This window comes from Amblyraja radiata, chromosome 20, assembly GCF_010909765.2.
Source record: "Amblyraja radiata isolate CabotCenter1 chromosome 20, sAmbRad1.1.pri, whole genome shotgun sequence".
NCBI classification, from domain to species: Eukaryota; Metazoa; Chordata; class Chondrichthyes; order Rajiformes; family Rajidae; genus Amblyraja; species Amblyraja radiata.
The window spans coordinates 13,185,661-13,212,505 of NC_045975.1; the positions used below are offsets into that span (position 1 = coordinate 13,185,661).

Below are 26,845 nucleotides of genomic sequence, written 5' to 3' on the forward strand. Positions count from 1 at the left end.
ACTACCTTTTGTGTGAAAAAGTTGCCTCTCATCAGTTTCAAACATTTTCCTTAAGCCTTTGTGGTGGGCCGAAGGGCACATTTTCACGCTGTATCTCTAAAGCTAAAATAGCTGATATTCAAGATCTATACTTATTTAAAATATGTTATAAAACCATTGCCACCACCAGATGATGCTCTCACTTTATAATAATAAGTTAAAAATAATAAGTTAATAATTAAAAATAGTGCCAGTACTGCGTGGAGGTTTTTATGAGTGTTTAATTTTAGACAGTGTTGCAAGGGGAGGTCAGCTACTCGGACCTTTGAGTTCTTGGACTAAAACAAAATAGAAATTCATATGATGCATCATCCATTAATAGCCGGGACAGGTGCTAACCCGGTCATATTTAAATTGGATTCATAAATATTTTCAAATCAGTGAAGGATTCCTTTATAATTCCAATGGAATTCTATTTATGGAGCGTCTGGGCAGGCCAGGAATTAATTATTTGTAGTGCAGGAGGTGGAGGGACGATCTCAGATGTTTATAAAATCAGGACGGGAATAGATAGGGCCAATGCAAAGACTTTCCAGATTTCTGAGATGGAGCTTGTTTATCAAGCGAGATTGAGTAGACTCAGCCTATACTCCCAATTTAAGACAAACGCAACGTGATTTCATAAAACGAACAAAATTCTTACTGGTCTTTGCTTGTAGAGCTGATGTTCCCATTTGCTCGGGTGTCTAGAACCAGGGTCCACAGTATTAACAATAAGGGGTCAGCCAGTCAGGACATAGATGAGGAGAAATTTCTCCACTTAGGGGGCAGCAATTCGCTGGAATTCATCACATGGGCTGTAGCAACTTAGTCAGGATACATACAAGTTTGAGATTGATAAACTTTTAGATATTAAGGAAATAAAGTATGGAATTAGTGCAGGGATATTATGAATAGCGGGTATTATGAATAGCCCTAACTTTAATGAATGGTATTAAACTCTGGTGTTAAATGGTAAACCATGTTAATGGTATTGGTGCATTATTGTCAAGTGTACCAAGATACACTAAAAAGTTTATCATTACAAGCTATCCAATTAAATCATATCATACACATGTACAAAATAACTTCTCAAAATGCACAGCAGTGAATGAAATGAAGACATATTACAAAGGTATGGCTCTGGGGCAGAAGACATCGACTGTGCACTGCTCACTCACCGGTTTCTGACTTCCCCAGGATGGGAGAGTACGAGTAGCTGTGATTACTGTAATCTCCACAGCCCACAGAGCTTTCCCTCAGCTGAGGGCCAATGATCCTCTTCTGCGTGCTGTCCTCCTGTCCACTGCTTTCTGCTGTACCAGATTCATCCTGTGAAGATATTGCAAACACAAGTGTCACATCCTCCTGGCCTACAGATGATTAGAGATGTTTGAAGGGGGCCTTAGAAAATAACTAAAGTACTATTAATAAACTAGGACCATAATTGAAAATTTGATGAGGTCATTTTTTTGCAATCAAAAAATTTCTATTACTCGAGAATGCCGTAATTCAGTGGTTCCTATCTTACGTCTCTGATCTTCCAGTCAGTACTAATATTAATTGATCAATCAATTGGATAAACTGCTGCTTATTAATGGAGTGCCTCAGGCTAAGAGCCATGATTTTTGTGTGGTGGGTTTATTCCCCCTAGGACATGGATGCACAACGTAAAAAAACAAAACTATTTTCTATTTTTCCATCTTTCCTGCCGCCACACTCGAACTTTAATGATATTCTTGACCTACCTCAAAAAAAATCCCCTTGGTTTGATTGATATTAGCAACATCAGTGTTGCAGATGCTGAATGACCTGCTAAGCATTTTGCCTATTACCTCAAGATCTCTCCAGCACCCAATGTGTCACACACACACAACAAACATTCTGAAGTGGCTGTAAAGCTTACTTGTTCATATTTGCAGAGGAGTCTCAAAATTCACTGAAGTGGGACCTACACGAACCAGAAAGCGAATCAATTCTAAATATTATTCAGCTACGATGACAATCAACCCCTTGTCGAGGGCAAGGCCACCTACCGATGCAAATTGGGGCTGCTCTCCATCTTTATCTGTAAGTTGAAGGAAGTTTTTCTTTCCTGGTTCAAATCCAGATTCAGTGAGAGATTTTTCACTGGTGTAATCCAGGGGGCCCTGGAACAGAAAGATTTACATTTACACAACACAAACTAAAATAGTATATATTTTTAAAAGAGCACAGGAACAAAGAGACTACATTGAAAGTTAGACATTGCCCGGTCCATCACAAGTACTGACTTCCCCAGAGGAGGCACTGCCTTGCAGAGGCAGCCAATATCAAAGACCCTCAGCACCCTAGCCATGCTGTCATTTCACTATTACCATCAGGAAGGTAGTATGGGACCTTAAAAACCGGGATGTTCAAGACCCACAGACCCCCCCACCCCCGAGGCTGAACATGACCCAGGCAGACCGTGGCCTGCAGTGGGTTGCCAAACATGATGCCAAGTTAAATAATCTCCTCCACCAACACGTGCTCCATATTCCTCCACCCCCTGCATATCCATGTGCCTATCTAAAAGCCTCTTCAATGCCAATATTATATGTGCCTCCACCACCACCCCACAATTAGAAACCTTGTAAAGCTAAGAAAGTATCGATTCTGCGGCTTGGCTATTAGCTTGCAGGGAGATTCCATTTGCACTTTATTTCCTTCTCATTTCCTTGATTGTTGTTGCTGGAAGTCAAACTAAGCACGCGATGAGTCTCCAAGGAGGAAGTGTTAATTCTTAAAATTACCTGGTCAGGGTTGTTCAGACCATTACTCCAGACTAACTCGAAGGTGGCATTGATGTAGCCTGCTTTAGCCGAGACGTCCTCGAACAGCTGTTTGAGTGGAGTTGATGCAGGAAGGTTAAGAGTGAGCCGCTGAGTGACCACCTTGGCATTAGTGGTGTCCTGTATGATACACAGCACCCGTGGTTCATCCGCTGCCGTCTCTGACTGCAAAGATACGGGTTTTTGTTTTAATTGAGCAGCAGCGATAATAGAACAAAAGTTCACCACGCATTCAATATGACTGCACCAGACTTGTGCCTCTGCCAGTTACTCCACCAGTTATAATAAAGCAGAAATAACATAACTTGTATTTGTCGCCCAAGACTGTTACTGACGAGAATAGAAACAGAAATCCAGAACAAACAACAGAGGTTAACGGAAATCATTTGCCCACATCAGAAACTGTGTAAAAGATGCAGATCTTTAAATCCATGGAGTCCACATTACCAGAATGTGGAAGGCCAGCTCCACATACTGAAGGAACATCTGCAGTGGAGTTACAGGGTTGGTACGAGGATCACTGCTTTTAGACAAGCTGGAGGAATGGACTCAGAGGTAGCAAAATAAATTTAATGTTGAGAAACATGGTCTTAAATTTGGTAGGGAGGACGAGAAGATCATGTCATGCAAGCCTTTCAACCCATCTTATAACACTGATGATTTATCCTTCTGTCACCACATTTACCACACATTATTTGAAATTCATATGGTCTCTAATTCCTTGCCACAGGGTGTTTTTTTCCTGTCTAAAGTGCATAATTGGGAGAGAAATAAATCCTTCAGAAAAAACCTCAACATTGTGGCTCGGATCTTTAGGTCAGTGGCAGACTGAAAAGGATTTAGTGGCTCCAACATCACGCCTTTGCTTCGTGGCAATACGAGTTTCACTTTGAAATCTTCTGGAGTGTCCAACAGGTTGCCCAGCCATTCAGACTGAAGAATTCACAGGACAGTGATATGGGAAAATCAATGGTAAGATTAAATAACACAAAGACAAGAAATAAAATTGTACAAGAATGTGAAGGATTTTCACTTGAAGTTATATAACAATTGTTTTGAAATACAATTCAGATGGAGTTACACTCTACACTTTAAAAAAGGTTTTAATGGATCAGAGATTATCATGAGCGAACAATGATTTGTTTTTTTAAATAGTCACGTAATCACAGGGTCCATTGCTGTTTCTACAACACTCTCCAGCCCAACATTCCCAGCATTGACATTCCGCTGACTATGTTAGGCGGGCTGCATCATTTGTGTGTCTGACACAGTGTGTCCTGAAACAGGCAGACACTCTATTCAGAGCTCTGGAGCAGGAAGTCATTACCAGGGAAACAGGTGATGGGATTCAAGGATGTGCTTAAAGCTTCCTTGATGAACTGCAACATCCCGGCCGATTCCTGACAAGCTCTGAAACATGATGGCATAAACTGCAGAAGCATTTAGGATGGAATTGTGAGCCTTGAGCCAATGCACTGAGAGCACAAAGGGTCTAAATGTAAACGACTGACGTACAACACCTCTCACGCTATGCATCAGCCTGCCGTGCAAGGCCTGTACTAACCCATCGGTGGAAGAGTCTGCACTTCCCACATTGACAGTGATCCCAAAGCATGTTTGAAGTCACCCTTGACCCGGAGTGCCTAAGAATGGTTATTAGCCATAATTGTGCAAACTATTTCATGTCCTCACCCAGCACATTAAGCTCATTCTTTCTTCCCCGTTCACTATGCAAGCCCCCATTTTCACTTCAGTGCCACAACACATCTTTCTCTTTCAACCCTTCCTAAACAATTCAACATATTAACCCACAACTTGAGAGCAGTTCCCCTTCCACCACAAAATATGGCAACTTTTCCTTTACTCCCCCCCCCCCCACCATATCTCCCACTCTCATGTTCTGTGTCACAGTCTATTTTCAATGAGAACGTAACAGTCACATTGGCACTCTCTCATATTATTGGCATGGAAAACTGAACAGCTGCAGCAGTCAGATGGGTTCGTTTATAGCTGAACCCTGACAGAAAGCACAGCTCCATATGGAGATTAAGGACTAGTCTAGGCAACCCTGGAAACTGGCCAGGCCTAACCAGCAGAATTTGCACCAAATGCACTTCCACATATCCTCTTCAATGTATTCAATCTATCAAAGTGAATAACTCCATTGCAGCTACTAAATTCTTGGCTTTGTAGAATAGCTTGTCTGTACCTAGTTCATTATTCACATCTAATACAACAATCATTCCATACTAAGTAATAAATGGACATGGTTTTATTCAAAATAATCTAAAATTAACTAGAGCATCCAAATAACATTACTTTAATTTATATACAGCGTGGAAACAGGCCCTTCGGCCCACCGAGTCCATGCTGACCAATGATCACCCATACCTTATCCTATACACTAGGGACAATTTACAGAAGCAAAAACCTACAAACCCACGTCTTTGGAATGTGGGAGGAAACTGAAGCACCCGGAGAAAACCCGCGTGATCAAAGGGAGAAAGTACAAACTCCATACAGACAGCACCCATAGTCAGGATCGAACCTGGGCCTATGGCATCATACATCAGCAACTATACCGCTGTACCACCCATTACTCTTTTTGAATATTCTCCTAACCGGACAATAAGTGAGTGAAGCTTCAAACATTTTTACCATGGATACATCTCTAAAATATTGTGAGTGATATTGGGTTTATTACGTGTCATGAGATACCGTGAAAAGCTTTGTTACTACTGGGGAAAAAGAGAAAGATTTAACACAATATCTCGGAATTGTAATTATTTTATTCTGAATGCAGTATTGCAAAAGCACAAGAACCTGGCTACCCTGGATAATGCTGAGTGCAAACTTAAGAGTATGCCACACAGGGTTGTGAAGATATTGGGTTATATCCATGGTCCAAGTATTCCCACCCTGAATCAAGACACAGGTCGTCTTTCCAACATGCCAGACATTCTTCACAGCGTTGGACTGAATAGCCTAATTCTGCTCCTATCACTTATGACCTTGCCAACATATTTACCAGTAAATTGAATTGTTCTCGTAAAATAAATATTACTGACACCTATAGTTCACTTGAAATCTGCTCTGAAAGTAATTACTACAGTGTACATCCCCTTTTTACACTGGGAAAATATACAATTTATGAAGGCAAGTAATACCCATTTAATTGGCATGAATCCATTTAGTTTAGCTAGTCAAACAGCCAGCTTGTTAAACCATGAAAAACACTGTAAAACATGAATATATTTGTTAAATAACACTGGTCAACAGTGAATCAAGTGACAGTGAAGCAGGTGCTGTCAAAATTTCTGTCCAAGCATGCAACTCCAGATGACTCATGCAGTGCTGTTTTTGAAGAATAGGTAGTGCAACAAAACTGACACAAAATAGGAAAAAGAAAGCAGCCAACCTAGCCTAGGAATGCAAGATGATTTATTTTTACTTCAGCCAACTGGGTTTGATGGCCTCGTGCTTGTTTATGTCAAAACAAGTTCAAGCTACATCACATCATCTTTGATCATGTTGGACAGCTGCACGTCTGAAAAGCTTGGGAAATGTAAAACAGCATTCCTGTTCAGGTGGATGTCAACAGTCCCATATGATCTGAAGAGATGCATGAAGGCTTCACACCATTCGTGCCACTGCCTTCTACCACCATCACAAAGAACACCCATGTCATTGCTGTTTATGGGAGGCTCCTCTGTGTACATTGGCTGCCACTTGTGTGCACAACAGACTAGGCTTCCAAACACAGATTATATATATGAAAGGCAAGGCCCCTGTGTACGTACAACCTGCTCCTTTGTGTATGCCAGTTGGGAAATATATTTTTCAATATTTCAAGAAACAATGAGTATCCACATACTTTTGTGCTATGGTAAAAGCACATTCAATAAAACAAGTTCAAATTCAATTTCCACTAACTGACAAATGTAATAAATGATAATTTACCAGCTTCAAGTATTTGGAATTACACTCTGCCCATTACTCTGAGTTGCAGATGACAAAAAATACTTTCTCTCCATCACACAATATACCCATATTTTAGGAATAGCAAGCATGAGGTTCCCAAACCTGAAAATAACACTCAAACCAAAGGTCTAAACACCAAGCACGTCAACACATCACTAGACACCCAGATTCATCGTAGAACATATTCTACTAGCACAAAGGTAGTCACTAGTCAGGATTTGAGATAATTGAGATGCAAAGCAGAGGAGCATTAAAGAGGAAACTTCATAATTGCAAGATAGGACTATATCAAAAAGGAGAGAAAAGTGGGAGTCGTTGGCATATAGAGAACATTGACAAATAGGGCCAAAAGAGCCTGATGCTGTGCTGTATATTTTAAAAGGAACTATCAAATCCATATGCTGAAAATGTTATATGCAGCTGACAACACAATAGTAAAGGGGATATGGGGAGAAGGCAGGAACGGGGTACTGATTGGGGATGATCAGCCATGCTCACATTGAATGGCGGTACTGGCTCAAAGGGCCAAATGGCCTACTCCTGCACCTATTGTCTATTGTCTATAAAGGACTAGCTTATCGACTAGTTACAATCAAGGGAGGCAAGATATTTTGACCAGTACATTGCAACATATTCTTTCAGGTAATTTTATTTGGGTGTATGAGGGAAATGTATTGTTTTAAATAACAGTGTGCTTGGAAATTCGAGCTGGACACAAAATCAGGAAGCGGCCATGAAATAAGTAGTTCATAGCATTAAACTGAACTCAATATCCTCAATAGGTGCAGGGACAGATCCTTTGCACTGTTCATCCATTAACCTCCAATGTAGTTACCAAACAGCTTTGAAGATATTTAATCAACCACCAATATCTCCTGGCATCCATACTAAAGAAATTAAACTCCTGCATAGCCACTTCATTGGCTGATTGATGTACCAGCAAACAAATGTCAGAACAGCTAGATTCTGATACAAAGTATGTAGTTTGTGTCCCAATGGTGGAGCCAATACGGTGGTAAAATCACACTTCATTCCCACCAAGGCCAGTATATCCATCCTGAGGTGGGGCACCCAGATCTGCTTTCTGTATTCCTTTCAAGATCTAAATCATGGCTTTACCCAGCTGTTTCACGTTGCAATCTTGTACGATCTCTTGCCTTGGTGTGGAAATCTAAACTACAGTAAACACAACACGTAATGCAGCACTTGTGGAAAGATAAACAAAGTTAATGCTTCAGGTTGAAGTCAAGTTGAAAGTCTTCAACCAAAATCTAACTGTTTCGTTTCTACCTCAGATGCTACCTAACCTGATGAGTATTTCTAGCATTTTCTTTCCACTTTTAATCTGGTTTAATTGTTTATCCTTACCATGGAATTTTAATGGGTTACATGCAAAGATCACAGCCCCCAAAATTCCACAAGTCTCTAAAAACTTCCACTGCTTCTAACAAAAGTAATTCAGTTTATTCGACCAAGATACATCATGCTTAAATTCTCTGTTACCTCATCCTAAAAGGTAAATGCTGTAGGGAACATCAACTTGCATGCAAGATGTATGAATCTGCTTAGTGTAGTGACTTGTTGATGGGCAACGTGTAGATGTTGGAAATTCATCTTGATGTATCTGAAATGCACAGCATGCACAGCATGTGCATTTAAGAACTACAGCATCCCAACACCACATTCTAACTGGCTCTGGGGGGTTTTCTTGTCCTGGATAAGGATAGAATATATTTAAATAAAGGTTCTACTGCATGTTCAAAATGGCTCCCGCAATATCGAAGAGATGAGAAAGCAAACAGAGTATTCAAAACCACAAAAGCCACCACGTAATAGTGAGAGAGAGAAAATTAAGAGCACTGCAAGTTTCTTTTTAAGATATAGCACAAACATCTACCACTAGAGAGCTAAGTATCAACATGCTGAGAAGAGAATGGTCCACAAGTGGAGGAGCACCAGGTGTTATTGTGTAGATGCGCAAAATTCATAGCAAGTAATTCTACAAGACAGGAGCAAGAGTTGTCACTAGCCACTATTCTTTTCTTTTAAATGATGAGCACAGAGATTCTTAGTTACAAATTAACTGAAAACATAACCACAATATGGCAGATAACACAACTTTAACAGGAAAGACAAGGTTTAGGTTTGTTATTGCAACATATACACCTAGATATAGTAAAATGTTGTGTTTTGCATGCCCTCCAATCAAATCAGATAATACTATACATAAATATAATCACCCCAACCCAAGCACAATAGGAAGATTAAATGGAAAGATACAGAGTGCAGAATATAGTTCTCACCACTTCACTGCACCAGATCCAGAGCCATAATGGGGGAAAGACGTGCAATCCTCAACTATTTCCACTTTGGCAACGTTGATGCCGATTGGGGCATACACTCTAGCACGTTTCCTGAAATTGATAACTAGCTCCTTTGTCCTCCTGACACTCCAACTACATTTGCCATTTTGTTAGTCCTGCTTACGATTACTGCAGCAAATGTCAAACCAGGCCAAGCTTTGTTATTGTCAAACCATCTGAGTCACATGCCAATCAATTGTTCACAGGCGGTTAATATTTTCCAATCAATGCAACACCAATGCTACCTGAGAGAATTTCTTCTTCATTTCATCAAAGATACTTTGTCTGCAACTCCAAAACATCCCCTAAGATATACAAAAATAAAATTGTACATTTTAATCTGATGAAAAATAACCAAACAGGGTAGCATTAGAATATAGGAATCAAGATGCTTAAGAGTGGACAGAGACCAGATGGTTACGTACAATTCAAAAGAAAATTGTAAATTTCTAAAGATAGGAAATTGAAAGAGAAGGAAATCGTTGCCACTCAGGCTTCAACGGGACAACACTTTAAATCACAGGAGAATGTTTGTCCTTGTAACCACACAGATGGCTATAAAAACTGCTGATTCTGGCATACAGGCGCTCCACCAGCAAAACCACGCATGAAAAAGAACCCAACCAAGCTGCTTTCCTGAAGAAGTATTCAATACAAGTGCTCTTCACATCATTGCCATCTCCAAATCCTTTTGTATGCGAATATAACCCAGACTTTTCATATCCAAATATTTCCCAGCACAGACTGACCATTAAACATAGCAATGGTGCAGGTGAAAAAGGGTTCACTGTGCCACAATAAAATGTTTAAGCACTAAGTAGCACAGGATGATAAAGGGATACTTTCTCCAATGGAGTATTCAGTTTGGTGGCTTACCCAGGCGTTTTGTTAAAGAGCAGGAGACTGAGCACATTGCTGAGGTGCTCCTGTGTGCAACGTTATTGAGATATCACCAAATTAGACTGATTGTGATCTGCGATGTGGAAACCGAGGGCCCAATTACATAGGGTAAATGAAATATGCAATGCAATTAATTTTCAAGCTCTCTTTGATAAATATATACACTACAAGCTGCTTATCGATTTGTAGACAGAATTGATACGATCTACAAGGTGTATGTAACAAAGACAAAGCTTCAGTTGGCCAGTAGCTGCGATCTTTACACAAGTATCATTGGTAATTGCGTTCTTTTTACAGGCAACAAAATGATGCCACACGGTTCTTACTCCACACCCCCACTTGCATCAAACACCATTTTGCGGACCTTTATTTTTGAGTGGATGAGAAATCGGGTTCTTCAAAAATGTCCTTTTTTATCAATCAAACATACCTTTACAGGACCCAGAACATCCCTGTGAAATATTGATTATCCATGTGGTGTAATTTATTTCAAGAATTAAGATTTCCTTGATTTTGAGGCAACATCGCGTAATACGGTGCTGTCCAAGCAGTCCCCTGCTCTATTCTTTGCACAGCCTGACACAGCTGCAGCAATGCACAACACTAACCTCAGCAAATACGATCTTCTACGGTATCTTTGGCTGCATTGTGGACTTTGGTTTTGCACATGGTTGCCGAGTGTTATGGTTATTAAATTATTGTACTATTGGGTATTATATATTTATCTGCATGCTATTGGGTTTAGAGGCCTGCTCAGCTGCTACAAATAAGAATTTCATTGTTTCATTACTAGTACATATGACAATTAAATATTGATTCTTACCCCTAAACAGGCAAAATATCATATTTTCTAGAGATGCTGCATGATCCACTGAGTCACCCAGCACAGTTACTCCAGCATTTTGTCTTTTTTGAAAACCAGCATTTGCAGTTCATTGTTTGTTTGTTAATTCCATCAGACAAGTTGAATAGCCAACTGACCACATTTTATCTACATCTCTTGCAAAAAGTTGAGCAATTCATATAATTTATCCAATCAGAATAAATCATTTTTGTTCCGTTCTGATGCATAAGAGGTTTGTTACTCAGACAGCAAAACTATACTGTGCTTTACATTGGTCCGATCAATGTACAACCTGCTTCAAACTTCTAATTATATATCTTCAGAACACATGCCAGTACACATTCAGCATGTTGTTGACAGATTCAAACCTCCTAAATTTTCAGTGAATATTTAACATTTAAATTAAATGTTTTCCACCTTTGTCAGCAACAAAGATTACTTACATCTCATGAAATTACTTGTCATGCATTTGTACTAATCTCCCATTCTTTGACTCAACCATTTAAATTGTCCGAGTCTCTTTGAATGTCACTCATCACTCATACACTATCCAACTGGCAAAGAACCCTTCTATCTTTGTAAAAAAAACTGGTTGGTGCGAACTCGGTGGGCCGAAGGCCTGTTTCCATCCTGTATCTCTAAACTAAACTAAGAAGGTTATCTTCCTTGCTTTACAATCCCTCCGTGCTCTTGCCCTTCCCAATCTCTTACCGACATCTGAAGGTTTCGCCGTTCAACTGCCCGAAGGAAAGTGGATAACTAATTTTGAATTTTTTTTCTAGCTCAATCAGGGGGGGAAAACACTAATAACATGGATTAAACCCTTCATGACCTGCAGAAAAATAAAAGAGCACAACTGGTGGTTATAACCTTTAGCATCTTTAAAATAGCAAAGAAATTCACTGAAACATTACCAAACAAAAAAAGTGTGAACCGTCTGAGATATTGGGCAGAGAACGTTCTAAAAATAATGAAGTATTATACACAATATTTCAGCTTTGAGCTTTAATGCGCTCCATGGGAATCTAGCTGTATTATCAGCTTAGGTATATTTTTAAACAAGAGATAATGGTTATGTATTACTGAAGTGGACACAACATAAATTATCTGTTTGCTGACAGGAATTCTAACCTCCAGGATAAATTCTTAAATGCACTTCCAATTGCGGAAATATAATTATACCATTATTAGGGTAGTGTCGTAGGGCCCAACTACCCACTGCTGTTTCAACAACCTTCCAATCACACGGTCAGAAATACGACTTTTCTATGATAACTGTACAATGCTAAAGACCATTTGCAACTCTGAAAATGAAGCAGCCAACATCCAAATGCTTCTGCTCCATTGTTACCGGTGCTGAGGTATGGTACAATTTGTGTAGGAAGGAAGTGCAGATGTTGATTTACACCGAATATAGACACAAAAAGCTGGAGTAACTTAATGGGTCAGGCAGCATTTCTGGAGAAAAGGAATGCGAGATGTTTCGGGTCAGGACCCGACTGGGTCGCACAGTTTTTCCACTGTATCTTGATACACATCATAATAATAAGCCAACATGAAAATGCAAGAAGGCCTGGACTATATCCAACCTGAGCTGCTTGGTGGCAAGTAACATTTGTACCACACAACTGCTGGGAAAAGATAATATTTAACCTTCAGTCATTTTCAGTGATTAATCACATTTAAATCTTTTCCACCTCTGCTCAGAAAGAAAGCTTACTCTCATATCATGAAGATTACTTGTGGTGCGTTTGCACTAATCTCCCATTCTTTGACTCAGCAGTTTAATTTGTCCGAGTCTCTTTAAATGTCACTCATTCACTAACCAACTGGCAAAATAGCCCGCTACCTTCTGCAATTTCTACCTTCACACAGAAATGGTGTATCCAAAGGAAGGGATCATAGACACAAGAAATCTCCAATAAGTGTTTCAGCTACTTCAGTGAAATTACTACAACCTGATCAGCAAAGCCCTGCAACAAATAAAAGATCTTGATCATAAAATCCACAAGAACCTATCAACAGACTCAATGGGTGCTATAACTTGCATATAATTAAAAAGCAATTACACTATTAAAGAACACAAATAAAAATACAGAACATTGAATATTAAAATAGTAAGAAACAATACTTTTAAATTAATTCTAATCAAATATTTGTAAAGGATGTGAAGCTATTTCTTCTTTCTCAGCCATTCCCTTCCACTGGAATGAGGAGGAGTTGGGTTGATGGATTTGCTTAACTATTCATAACTATCTTCATGGGTCAACAACCATCTCTATGATGTGACAATTCTATGAATATAACTGCTCCAACTGCAAGTTCAGAAGGCAGGCAAACTTTCTGGCAGAGCTGCTAAGGAATTGGAGGAAGTTGACATTTTGCCATGGGCTCCAATGACAAAGTTTAGTGAAAAACATTACCAACTACTTCAAAAGTTTAGATGGCATGCTATTGCACACATGCGCAAAATCCCATGTTTTATCTAGTGTACATAAAACTGCCAGAATTCAATCACGAAAATCCGAGGCATTATTTCCCATTACTGCTACGAATTAACACCAGCTCACTTCAGTTGACCACATACTGATCCTGACAGGAGATATCCTTTACATATATCAACTTGAATAGTTATTTAATACTCAGTGTAGTTTGGAATTTGCACCACAAAGAAAATAGTTAATTTGTGCTGATGCTTTCAAAAGGGATTTAAATTTAAATGGGGGTGGGGGAATGCAGAGGCCGAGATGAGATAAAATAGGAGCCTCACATGGAGCACAACGTGCAGCTGAGATTTGTTGGGCTGAATGGACGATGTCCGTCTCGGGTTTAGTAGACGTTCCCAATGTCCTTCACATCTTCAACAGCAACAACTTTGATGAACCAAAGTTAGCCAAATGATGTGAACAATATTTGTACATCTACCATGAAAGTACATACAAGGTACAGAATTGAGTGTATTAATTCTCAAGTTGAAGTACAATTACTGGGCAGCATGCTTTAATCCTGAAAAGCAGGGCCAATTTACCGTCAAATTTGAAGCAGTATGTCAGACTATGAATTTTTCAGTTTTAACTTAAAAAAGGAGATAAAACATCCTAAATGTCTCCATCGAAATGTTTTACCCGTTGATAAAATTCACATTTTACACTTAACTTTCTAAATGCCGCAAATGGCTTTCAAAACATGCATTTAGATTTATGACTGATCACTTTTGGCCAAGGGTTGCACTGATGCTGTTAAAACCTCAGAGTATGGGTGAAAAAGGTATGATGTGAAAAGTAACCTGCCAAACAATGCGAAAGCTGAACTAGACTGTAAAGATGTAGAAACGAAGAACTGCAGATGCTGGTTTGTACCAAATATAAATACAGTGCCCTCCATAATGTTTGGGACAAAGATCCGTCATTTATTTATTTGCCTCGGTACTCCACAATTTGAGATTTGTGATAGCAAAAAAATCGCATTGTTAGATTTTATTAAAGGCCATTTTATACATTTTAGTTTCACCATGTAGAAATTACAGCAGTGTTTATACAGTCCCCCCATTTCAGGGCACCATAATGTTTGGAACACATGGCTTCACAGGCAATTGTAATTGCTCAGGTGTGTTTAATTGCCTCCTTAATGCAGGTATAAGAGAGCTCCCAGCGCCTAGTCTTTCCATCACCTTTGGAAACTTGTATAGCTGTCTATCAACATGAGGACCAAAGTTGTGCCAATTAAAGTCAAAGAAGCCATTATGAGACTGAGAAACAAGAGGTCATGCAGCATCTCTGGAGAAAAAAAGGATAGGTGACAACCCCTTCTTTCTAGTAATGCTGGTTGTAAAGATTCCTAACATAACATAAACTCCGCTAAATACGTTTAACAACTAAAATTGACAAATACTAATAAAACACAAAAAAAATTAAGTTCTCCACATTATTCCTTTTTATTAAATCCTTTCATCCATATTTTTAAAGGGATTGGCCTTCATGCTCTCATTACGTGCAGCTGTGCAAGTGATTGGTAAGATGACACTTGGAGTAGTGCATACAGTTCTAGTCACCCCGCTATTGTAAGGACTTCATTAAGTTGGAAAGTGTGCAGCACCAAGATGCTATCTGGAATTGCAGACTTGTGTTATGGGGAGAAGATGGATGGACTGAATGTCAACTGGGTCAACATGGACAAGGTAGGCCAAAAGACCTGTCTCTGTCCTCACTGATTAATTATACTGACTATGAGTGGACAGAGATAAAGGAAAAGCAAGAGTCAGTAAAGTCAAGAGCAGTAAGCATAGGCCATGAAATAAAGAATTGGCTTTTTTTGAAAAAGGTGGAAAGCTTGGGAACATAATTAAACCAAGTGATTGGCCAACAAATCCAAAGCAAAATGTCTTCTCAAATGAAATCAATGAGGTTTGGTGAGCTGTTAAACCTAATTTAAAACGTGCCATACAGCAGAAAATGATATAGCTATATCATATCCAAAACCATCACTGATGCATTTGCTATATACAAATAAAACTATTGGCCATTTGGATATCATTTCCCAGATGTTACTATGATCTCCTGATTAATCTTCCACCCTGTTGATTTAAATATCTTGCTGTCAATATCCCGACTTGCAAAAAGGTCCCATTAACCAATCACACTCAGAGTTGCACTTGACTTTGGAATTTTTTTATTTAAAAAAAATAAATTAACCCGTTCTTTTGCATCAATGATTAAAACTCTTCAACAGTACCTTCACCAAATATACGAAAACAGCAACTTTTCATATATCCTTCAGCAGTAACCAAGTTTGTCTTCATCCACAAGATACATTCCTGACCTCCATTAGCACAGGAGTGTGATTCCGGTAGGCGGCGCGACTCTCGTCAGCAGCGGCCTCTGCAGTCCGTCTGCGTTTTTATTATTTTATGTCTATGTTTTTATGTAGTTTTTGTTATTTTTTGTTGGGGTATGTGTGTGGGGGTGTGGGGGGGGGGGGAGGGGGTAACTTTTAAATCTCTCCCTGCACGGGAGACCCGACCTTTTCTTTGTCGGGTCTCCGTTGTCGTTGGGGCTGCAACGAGGAGCGGCCTCCAACAGGAAGACCGGGGGCTGTGGTGCCGACTACTCACCTCACCGTCGCGGAGCTGGCCGAGTCCAGAGCGGGTGGAGCTGTGGTGGACGCTGCTGCGACCCGACCCCCGGAGATTCGGTGGCTGCAACTGCGGGTTTGGCGGACAGTGACACCGGGAGCCCGCGGGTCCCTGGAGGGAGACCGCTTTTCCGGGCTCCCGCGACGGCGACTTCTCCCGCCCGAGTTGCGGGGTTGAAGAGCTCCTGGAGCGGGGCCTTACAGCACCGCCCCGCGCGGCTTGGAATGGTCGCGGGATTGCGAGCGCGCGCCGGGGGCTCTAACACCAAGACCCGGTGTGCGACCTTGCATCACCCGGCGTGGCTTTAATGACCACGGGACAATTCGCCATCGCCCGCCGGGGGCTTTGACTTTGACTCTGACCTCGGGGGGGGGGGGGGTGTGGAGGGGAGAGAAAAGTTTTTTTGGCCTTCCATCACAGCAATGTGATGGATGTTTATGTAAATTATGTTGTGTCTTGGGTCTATTTGTTTGTAATGTATGGCTGCAGAAACAGCATTTCGTTTGGACCTCAAGGGGTCCAAATGACAATAAATTGAATTGTATTGTATTGTATTGTATTGTATTGTATGTTACTTAGTATACAGGTGGACGTATTACATATCCCAAGCACTAACAACCTTCATTGTGACTAGCTCAAAATCATCAGAATTTCCATAATTAAGCCGTAGGATCAGACCGTGATTACCTAAACTAAAATGTTTATATAATAAATAACATGATGCAAAGCTGAATGAGTGCAGAATTTTGTTCTGCTCATCCTAACCACATTCACACCGTTGACAATTAATAACATATACCAGCATTTCATTATTTTTTTCCATTTCAAAAGTTGTTGTTTACTGTTTCCAACCAGCATGACTCTGAAAGTAGTAGAACAAGTTGTTATGGTGGTTAAAAGTAAAACAAGGGATATTTGGTCACCATCCATCTTAGTTATTTACTCTCACCCAATAAAAAAAAGTAACAATGCACAAAATTCTGGAGGAACTCAATGGGTCAGGCAGCATCTGTGAAGGGAAATGGACAGGCCACATTTGGCATCAAGACCCTTCTTCAGTCTGATCTTCTGAGCTTCTCCACAGCGTGCGGTTTCTTGCATCTCCAAAAATGTAACAATGCCTGAAACAGAAGCTGGTATTGATCTCCTTAAAGAAATACATTTCAAGCGGTGTTCAAATTAAGAAAAGGCATTTCTAATTTCATAAGTGTCAAATAAAGAACGAATAGAGGGGTAAAATAATTGGCAAAACAGAAGCAAGAATTATTTTTAGAACTCAAATTGCACCTATAAATTCTGCTTTCAGGTCTTGTATTAGGACCAAACCATGAAGATGACCGAGGCTGTACATCCAAAGTGGACAGTTATCATTGTTCGTGAGTGGGAGCAAACACATAAATGTATCCAAAGTGCCTTCCTGGGATTTCAGTAAAAGTGAGAACAGTGCAGAGAGCTATAATCAGTCTGAAGAAGGGTCCCGACCCGAACGTTCGCCTATACGTTTTCTACAGAGATGCTGCCTGACCCGCTGAGTGACTCTAACATGCTAGCTCTGATTTGGACTGATCACTAACCAAATACAATCACAAAACTGATTCTTCAGAATTGAAGATTAACCAAATACTTTATCAGAGCTCACATATACGATTTTAAAGGACATGGAATGGGGACCAATTTAGGGAGGAATTTCCAGAGATTAAGTCCAAGGAAACAAAAAGTCAGAGCTAGCATTGATGAGGTAACAAGACTAAGGAAATGTTACATTTTGAAGTATGGTAGGTCTTGTCAACAAGGAGAAACGGCTTAGTACATCCAAGCTGATCATGTGTTTGTAGACATGGGTAGATGTGGTGGCCAAAGGCAATCCAAAGAGGAATTGAAAGTTGGAGATGGATGCCATTGCTAGAATACATAGATAAGACTCAAGTGAGAGTAGGACTTCAGAAGAGAGGCACAGAAAGTCAGAAGATATTACAAATACAAAAAAGATTAAATAGAAACAGAAAACAGTGGAATTACAATGCAGCATCTATGGACAGAGAAACGGTTAATTGATTTGATTGAATGTAGAAACATGGAACTGCAGATGCTGCTTACAAAAAAAAAGACACAGAGTGCTGGAACAATTCAGTAGGTCAGGCATCTTTGGAAAAGCTGCCTGACCCGGTCTGAAGAAAGGCCCCAACCTGAAACAGTACCTATGTTCTCCAGAAATACTGCTTGAATTGCTGAGTTAATGGCACGTTGTGTCATTAATTGATTAGGTCAATAACCTTTCAATAAAATAAAGCAATCAACGTGAAACAAGTTAGTGTATACGAGGAAGATCGAACACCTGGTTGAGTGGTGCCACAACAACCACCTCTCGCTTACCATTACAAAACCAAGGATTTCAGAAAGGAGAAATCAGGGAACCACTCTTATTATTAGTGGGTCAGTGATGAAGAAAGTTAGCATTAACATCTCAGATGACCTGTCCTGGGTTCAGCACAGATCCAATTATGAGAGGCATGTCAGAGCCTTCATTTTGAAAAGTTTAAAAGATTTCAAAGTATCCTAACTGGTTGCACCATGGGCTGATACGGCAATTCCAATGCACAGGAATGCATATTCTTCTAAACCTTTTCTATCCATGGACCGGTGCAAATTAAGGAAGCACTTGAAGCCTGGTGAAAAGGGAACTACCCTTTATTGCAATTTGCAACTCGAAAAGGAACTCACTACACTGAATGAAAGTAGAACTGTATTGTGAGAGCAAGCATAGTTAACCATAGCATCAATGCAATGTGGAGAATGTTGTACTTGAAGGTGAGGCAGCATCCATGGGGAGAATAAATTAGTTGACTTTTTAGGACAACTTAATTTAATGATTTTGCAAAACACTGCATTTCATAGTGATAAATTCCTAACACTATTATCTCTTCATCCGTGTGGAAAATATCTCAAATAACATCTTAAAACAAGTTCAATTACCCCTATTGCAAGTACAGCAGTGGCATGGTCTACAATCAGGAGCACAACCAGGAAGTCATTCAACTCCTCCAGCCTATTCTGCCATTCAATTCGAACAAGCCTGATATGCATTTCAAATCCACTTTACATTTTGAATCAATCATTTAACCTGGCGTGACAAAAAAAAATCTACTAAAGAGTATTGAAATTTTCAGTGGTCCACAACCCATTCAGTATTATTTAGGAAGATAAGTTGGAGGGTTTAAGAAACATCATGGCAAATACTGCAACATTCTTGCCTTCCATCGGAAGATATCTCCACACGTGTATTCTTTAACCATAACTTTCATAGAATGGGAAGGAAAGCTTGGTTTTGCAATTGCTCTGCCAAAGGCCCCAAGAAATTACAGAGTTGTGGACGAAGCGCAGTCCATCGCGCCGTAACTACACTTCACGATGCCTTGGGGAAGCAGTCAACATAACCAAGGAACACTCACTTTCCTCTTTCTCTCTTATCCCCTCAGGCAAAAGATACACAAGCTTGAAATCATGTACCACCGATTCAAGAACAGTTTCATTCCTACTGTTATCAGACTTTTGAGTGGACCTCTCATATTGCAAGGCTACATTCCCGATTTCCCAATCATCCTCATTGGGGCTTTTGCATTTTTTTAAATCTTTTTTTACCATATTCTTTTATCTTTTCTTTTGCTCTACTTTCACAAGCAGCCTACAAAACAAATTGTTCACTGCATGGCAATAGAAAACCAATACCCAGTTCAGATCTGTGAAAATTCTCGTTCTATCTTAATTAACATTTCATAATTCCAATCATATTTGCAAGGAATCTCGTAGAAGTTTACAAATCCAACTAGGTCTAGAAGTTTCCAAGTGGCCAAAAGAGGTTTTATCTTTTCCTACGGAGAGTATTAACAGAAAATGAAACTGACAAAAAACTGGGAAACAAGACCAACTCAGCAACTTGCACTTCAATTTTCCCAACCCATAGACTTACCACAGATTCCACTACACGACCTTTCTTTCCTTTGATTTTGAACGACAATAAAACATCCCCAAAAATCTTGAACATCTGTAGTCCACAGAGCGAGATTCCGTTTGGATTCCCAGCTTTCCAATTCAAGAGAAATTATGACCACGAAGTCTATTGTGCAATAGAGGCTTGAATTAAGTTGAAGGTCACAATAGTCTCCACGGTTGGATGGCATCTGTAGCAGGTTTCAGCAACAGCATTAACAAAAAAAATGGATAAACATTTCACGAAACCTTATTTACATTCATATTCCTTCAGCAGGATCATTAAATGAAGCAATACTAGAGATTTCTAAGAAAATAAAACAGAAAGTTGAAGCAGCTGCCAGGACTGGTTCACCTTACGAAATTAAATACACAGTGCTACTTCCTTGTTTCAAACCAGATTGTTTTTTTCTGGCCACTTCCTGCCTCACAGGCCAATAGAATTTTCTTTTATTTGCATATCACCAATCAAATGGAAACCTCAGTTCCTTCAGTATTAGCGTTGGCTCGCTGCAGTTAAACTGTTATTTGTGAAACACGGAAATAAGCAACAACTTTGGTTGCAGAGTAAAACACATACAGGGTGTGTGATAACAACAAAGGTCAGTAATTGCACTCTTATACCAGCATCAGATAATATTGGCAGACACGACATGGCAATTCTAAATGATGAGATAGTGAACCATGGCTGTCCGCCTGGTCAGATGAACCAAAGTTCCCTTGGTATGATTCTAAGCAAAACGAATGATTTCTAACATTAGTTAGGCTGGTTGAAAGGGAAATTAGGATCCACTTTCTTGACAGAAAGTGAAAATTTGAAATCAGTTTTGCCCAAAAGATTCCAGCTGATTGGACAAATGGAACGGAGAAGAGTTGGATGGCTAGATTCCCATCAGGTTCGGGCATCGAGGGGAATGGTTCAAGGAGAAGAGTCGCTTAAGTAACCACAATCTAACTGAATGCTCATTCAGCATTCTTAAAACTTATATGTCGTGTTACCATAAGATCGTTCTGAAAACATGCATGATGTGTTTGGCTGTATAACAGTGGGTGGCTACACTTGAATCTTTCATTGACTGTGATGTTTTAGGACATCAAAGGCATGAAACCTGCTGAATACGCTGTTTTCCTTCTATTCATTCTAATTTCAAATATAACGAATTAAAATCTTTTACAATGCAATCACTACATTATTTGTGCACTTGTTAGCACTGCATCCAATTTCTGGTGCAGAATAAATATATAGCATTAAGTCTATCCTGAAACACAATGCAAATAATGGTCACATTACCAACGTCATGTTTCCATGAGGATGTCATCACAAATCAGCTGACTAGAGTGCACTGACCTTCATCCTGTCAAGGACACATTTTAGAAAACATAAGTGTGTCCTAAATAACAGGGCACTGCGTTTCCCCCGTATAATTTGTGTGTGAAGATGGTGAGGGCGGGAGAGAAGACAATGAAGACAAGAAATGCCAGGATTCTTTTACAGTTGCTAAAATATGGAGAAGGACAGATTTATTGGCTACTTGACCAAGTGGGAACCATGTTCACACGGGAGGGCTGGTCTCCCCAATGCAATATTCCACCTCTCCACCAGTTCCAATATTGGTGGCCAGTGGGGGGAGGGGGGGGGGGGGTGCTTTCTGGGGCACTAGTATGGGTGTTGTGGGCCGAAAGGACTGGTTTCCAGAGGGATAGTATGGACATTGTGGGCCGAATGGATTCTTGGACTCACAGTTCAGTCAGTCACGGCTGGGGGGCTGGCAGTTCACTCACTCATGGCTTGTTGGCTGGCTGTTCAGTCACTCACGGCTGGTGGGCTGGCAGTTCACTCACTCACGGCTGCTGGGCTGGCAGTTCACTCACTCACGGCTGGTGGGCTCACACACACACCCTCCATCACACACAGACACACCCTCCATCACACACACTCACACCCCCATCTCACACTCACACCCACACACTCCATCACACTCACACCCACACACACACACTCCATCACACACACGCTCACACCCACACTCACCCATCTCTCACACCCTCCATCTCACACGCACACACACCCACACCTTCCATCTCACACACACAAACCCTCCATCACGCACACACACAACCTCCATATCACACACACACAAACCCTCCATCACACATTCACACTCACCATCACACACAACATATACATGACAGTAAAACTCTTTTGAATTTACTCACGCGACTGAGTGCGGCCTCCCGGACTGAGCGGGACTTCCGGACTGAGCGGGGCTTCCGGACTGAGCGGGGCTTCCGGACTGAGCGGGGCTTCCGGACTGAGCGGGGCTTCCGGACTGAGCGGGGCTTCCGGACTGAGCGGGACTTCCGGACTGAGCGGGACTTCCGGACTGAGCGGGACTTCCGGACTGAGCGGGACTTCCGGACTGAGCGGGACTTCCGGACTGAGCGGGACTTCCGGACTGAGCGGGACTTCCGGACTGAGCGGGACTTCCGGACTGAGCGGGACTTCCGGACTGAGCGGGACTTCCGGACTGAGCGGGACTTCCGGACTGAGCGGGACTTCCGGACTGAGCGGGACTTCCGGACTGAGCGGGACTTCCGGACTGAGCGGGACTTCCGGACTGAGCGGGACTTCCGGACTGAGCGGGACTTCCGGACTGAGCGGGACTTCCGGACTGAGCGGGACTTCCGGACTGAGCGGGACTTCCGGTCTGTGTGCGGCTTCTGGACTCAGCACGGCGCAGACTCACAGTTCAGTTCAATCAGCACGGCGCAGACTCAAGTTAAGTTCACTCATGGCGTAGACTCACAGTTCTACACTCAACTTTCACTCTTCTGGGGTGACTGACTCGCGTCCGGCCTCCGGGGCTTTATTTTCCTGGCCCCTGGAAGGGGCGTTACCTTCATCATGGTGACTGACAGGCAAGAAGACCAATCTGCTGATCTCACGATTTTTAAAACATTCATAACTTTTCTATTATTTCACCGATCAGAAAAAATCTTGAGGCGCATGGAGGAGAGGAGGACGGTGAGTAAGATGACAAAAAAATCATAGCAATATAGGGTAGCGTTTTTGCTAAAATGTATTTACAACGTAGGCCGGAAGTGGTCAAGATGAGACTTTTAGTAATAGTATGTGCAATGGCTGTTACGGATATACATACTTGTAATTCACTCTACACAAAGAATAGCAATTAAGCTTAGACTAGAGGCTTGAAACAGACTACAGCATGAAACCTCATACTTTAAACACAAACTTTTGGGGAACATCACAACTATTTTAAAACCAAGGTCAGCAGATGTTCAAACTCTGGACTAGAATGTGGAGATACAAAATTTGTCATTCAGTAAATACCCATCTGACTTGCTCGAGGCTCCTGCTGCATCAATGAATATGAAGAACTGTCATGCACAATAGTTAGCAAATCATGTGGTAGCTGCTTGAAATGTTGGGCTGCCGTTTGGAGCACTGAGCCCAGTTCTGGTTGCAGCATTACAGGATGGATTTGCAGGCTTGGGAAAGGGTGCAGATAAGTTTCACCAAGATATTGCCAAGATTAAAGAGTATTAGCTACAAGGAGAGGTTGACAAACTTGGATTGTTTTCTCTGGAGCTTTGGAGGTGAAGGGCAACCTCTTAGAACCATATAAAATTATACAAAAGAGGAACTGATAAGATTAGATAACCAGAGCCTATGTCATGGGTTAGAAATGTCAATTACTACAGGGCATAGCTTTAAGGTGAGAAGAGGAAAGCTTAAAGGAGATTTGAGGCAAGATGGTCAGGGAAAGTAGTGGAAACAGATGATAACACCATTTAAGAGCCCTTTAGACAGTCACTTGAATAGGCTGGGGATGGAAGAACATAGATCATGTGCAGGTGGATGGGATTAATTTATTTTAGAATCATGGCCAGTAAAACATCATGGGTTAAAGAACTTGTTCTTGTGCCGCGCTATTCTATGGTCTATGTTCTAAATGTCTTCATACACAGCCACTTCTAATCTCCCCAAAAGTACAATGGCAGAAATTTCAATGGGAACTATCAAAAAGGGAAATGAGTAAATACAGAAAGGGATAAATGTTGCACCAATTGGACTTCCCTTCGAAAGGACACAAGCACAATACCTAATGATTATACTAATACCATCGCACCAGTACACTTGACTCAAAAGTTTTCATCCTACCAAATGTAGGGGAAGAGAATCGGATTCTCTGTCAACGTTCATAGTCAATGAATTACTTTTGAATCATCGCCCTTGGAATAAAAATAAAGATAGAAAATGCTCGAAACACTCAATCTGAGAAACAGTTAATATTTCAGGTCAGGGACCCTTCAACAGATCTAGGAAAGCACTATACTTTAGTTTTAGGAGTCGGAGAATGTGAAGAGGTCGATAGAACAGAATAACTAACAGAATAGAGACCAGACCAGCACTGAAATATGTTATAGATGGGGACATGATAGATCTCTCCCATATGCTGGAGATGAATTCCCAACCTTCCAATCTACCTTGTTGCAGCCCTTGTATTATCTGCACTCTCTCTCTGCACTGATTGTTTTCTTTTTGCACTGATGTTCTTGTTTACGGTATGATCCCCCTCGACGGTATGCAAAACAACGCTTTTCAACAACGTGGAATCAAGGGGTATTGGGAGAAGGCAGCAACGGGGTACTGATTGTGGATGATCAGCCATGATCACATTGAATGGTGGTGCTGGCTCGAAGGGCCAAATGGTCTACTCCTGCACCTATTGTCTATGTATCTATGATAATATCTTGATAGACGAGACAATAGTAAACAAATAGCAACATACTGTGCAACATACTGAACAGGCAGGACTGTATTAAGAGTAAATAAAATTGAATGGTGACAGACAAAAATTACCAGCTCTGATACAGGCAAAAAGAGCGACCTACCCAAAGTTGGAGAAGTTAATATTGAGTCCAGGAGGTTGCAACATGCCAGATGAAAGACACAAAGATGACAATTCCCATTGTTACCATGAGGTCCAGTGTCACAGAGCACTGTGGTCAGACTGGGAGTGGAATGAAAGGAAGCTAAAGTTCCCTCCTGCATGTTGGAGGCAAATGCTCCACAAAATGACCACCCAGTGTTTAGTTTCTCCAACGTAACAAGCTCTCGACTATTTTGTTTCCCATTGCTTTAATTTTCTATCAATGCTACTAATGTTTTCTTTCCATGCGCTTTAATCTTGTTTATTATGTAGTACCATATCGCATGCCCTTTGAATGTCCTTATGCATCAAATCAACTACATTTCCCTCAATGACCCACTCTTTTATTTCATTAAAAACTATTGTTACTATATTGTTATTTAGGTTAATAATTAGCCTATTTATCAGAAGTTGGTATTTTATGAATCATTCCTAAACAAAGGGCTTGATAGAAAGAAATATTACATAAACATGATCACAAAAATTGGAAATTATGTCATACTGCACCAATATAATTTATTAACTAATACAAGGGCCTGGTTTTAAGAGGGAAGATAAAATAAAGATGGCAAAAAAATTTGGAATCAGCACCTAACTGCTGACCTAATACACAATGTTTTCACTCTTGCCAAACTCAGGGCTTAATGCAATTAGTTCATCTATGCCTTGGCAACTAGATACTTAAATGGGAGTACCTTCCCCAAACATGCCTTCAGGCAGTGAGTTCTAGATTTCAACCAAATGACACAATTTCTTCCTTTCTCCCACCATTAACAAGAAACCAATGCCCCATCTGGTTATAGACAACTGTGCTATAGGGAAGCACATTATCTATTTTATCTTAGCCCCTATCAGGTAACTTCTCAACCTACTCTGCTCCGTTCTAAAAACAACCCCAACTCTCCAATGACACTTTATTGAAATGCTGAATCTCAGGCAACAAACCTCCTGATGAATCTCCTCTGTAACCTCTTTAGTGCAGATTCCTGCAATGTGGAACAAGAAACGCATACTGCTCCTATGTTGTTCACCAATACAGTTGTGCCCCTGCTCTTGTATCCCATTCCCCTGCCAATGAGGGATATAAACCCTATGTCATCCTAACCACCTTATTCACTTGCGATGCCATTTCAGGGATCCTTGAATGATAGGATCATAGGAAGTACTGAGGTGCAGATATTTAAAGATCCCTCTCTTATTTGTTCTCTAAAAATACACTCCCACACTTTTACAGGAATAAATTCCATCTTCTATTACTCTAACCATCTTATCAAGTCATCAATAATGTTTAATAGTCCAGTAACATCAACTTTTAGTCATCCTTAAACTTGCTAATCATACCTCGCTCATGCAGAACCAATTAGTTGATGCATAAAACAAACTGCAAAGGTAATATATGGCATTTGTTAATTTGCCCAAATCCCATGAGTTCCAACATTTTGGACAAGTCATCCCAAGGGAGAATAAACAATGATCCTGTGCAGGAAATTTCAGTCAATATGTTCTCACCAAGCTCCTGCAAACGGCAAGGTGATAATATTCGATACTTGATTAGTAAGGACATCAAAGGTTATGTGGAGAAGGGAGGAGAGTGAGGTTGAGAAGGAAAAATAGATCAGCGATGATTGAATGGCAGAGTAGACACAATGGGCCAAATGGCCTAATTCTGCTCCTGTGTGCAAATAAGGTCTTGGCTGAACCACTCACCTGAAACAGATGAGCAGCTTTAATGGTGTAGACACTTGTAATGTTTTGGGACTTTCTAGAGACAGATTTGAATTCACAACTCTGCAATGTTCCTCAGTGAGCTCTAGCTGACGCACAAAGTTGAGGAAGAGGGGTGGTGATAAATT

The 26,845-nt window shown here is 40.7% G+C and overlaps 1 protein-coding gene across 6 annotated transcripts in view; it reads right to left on the reverse strand.

Moving 5' to 3' along the window:
- usp47 (ubiquitin specific peptidase 47) overlaps positions 1-26,845 on the reverse strand; it is a 106,251-nt gene that overhangs the window by 64,353 nt on the left and 15,053 nt on the right. For 2 of the 6 annotated variants that reach the window (XM_033038839.1, XM_033038838.1), the window contains exons 2-5: positions 9,421-9,480; positions 2,793-2,996; positions 2,055-2,168; positions 1,200-1,350 (exon numbers count right to left, since the gene is read on the reverse strand). In XM_033038839.1, coding sequence (XP_032894730.1) covers positions 1,200-1,350; positions 2,055-2,168; positions 2,793-2,996; positions 9,421-9,480 — 529 coding nt within the window. Of the gene's footprint in view, positions 1-1,199; positions 1,351-1,924; positions 1,970-2,054; positions 2,169-2,792; positions 2,997-9,420; positions 9,481-20,017; positions 20,041-26,845 lie in introns of those variants that run through there. The other 4 variants (XM_033038842.1, XM_033038841.1, XM_033038840.1 and 1 more) reach the window with 3 other exon arrangements.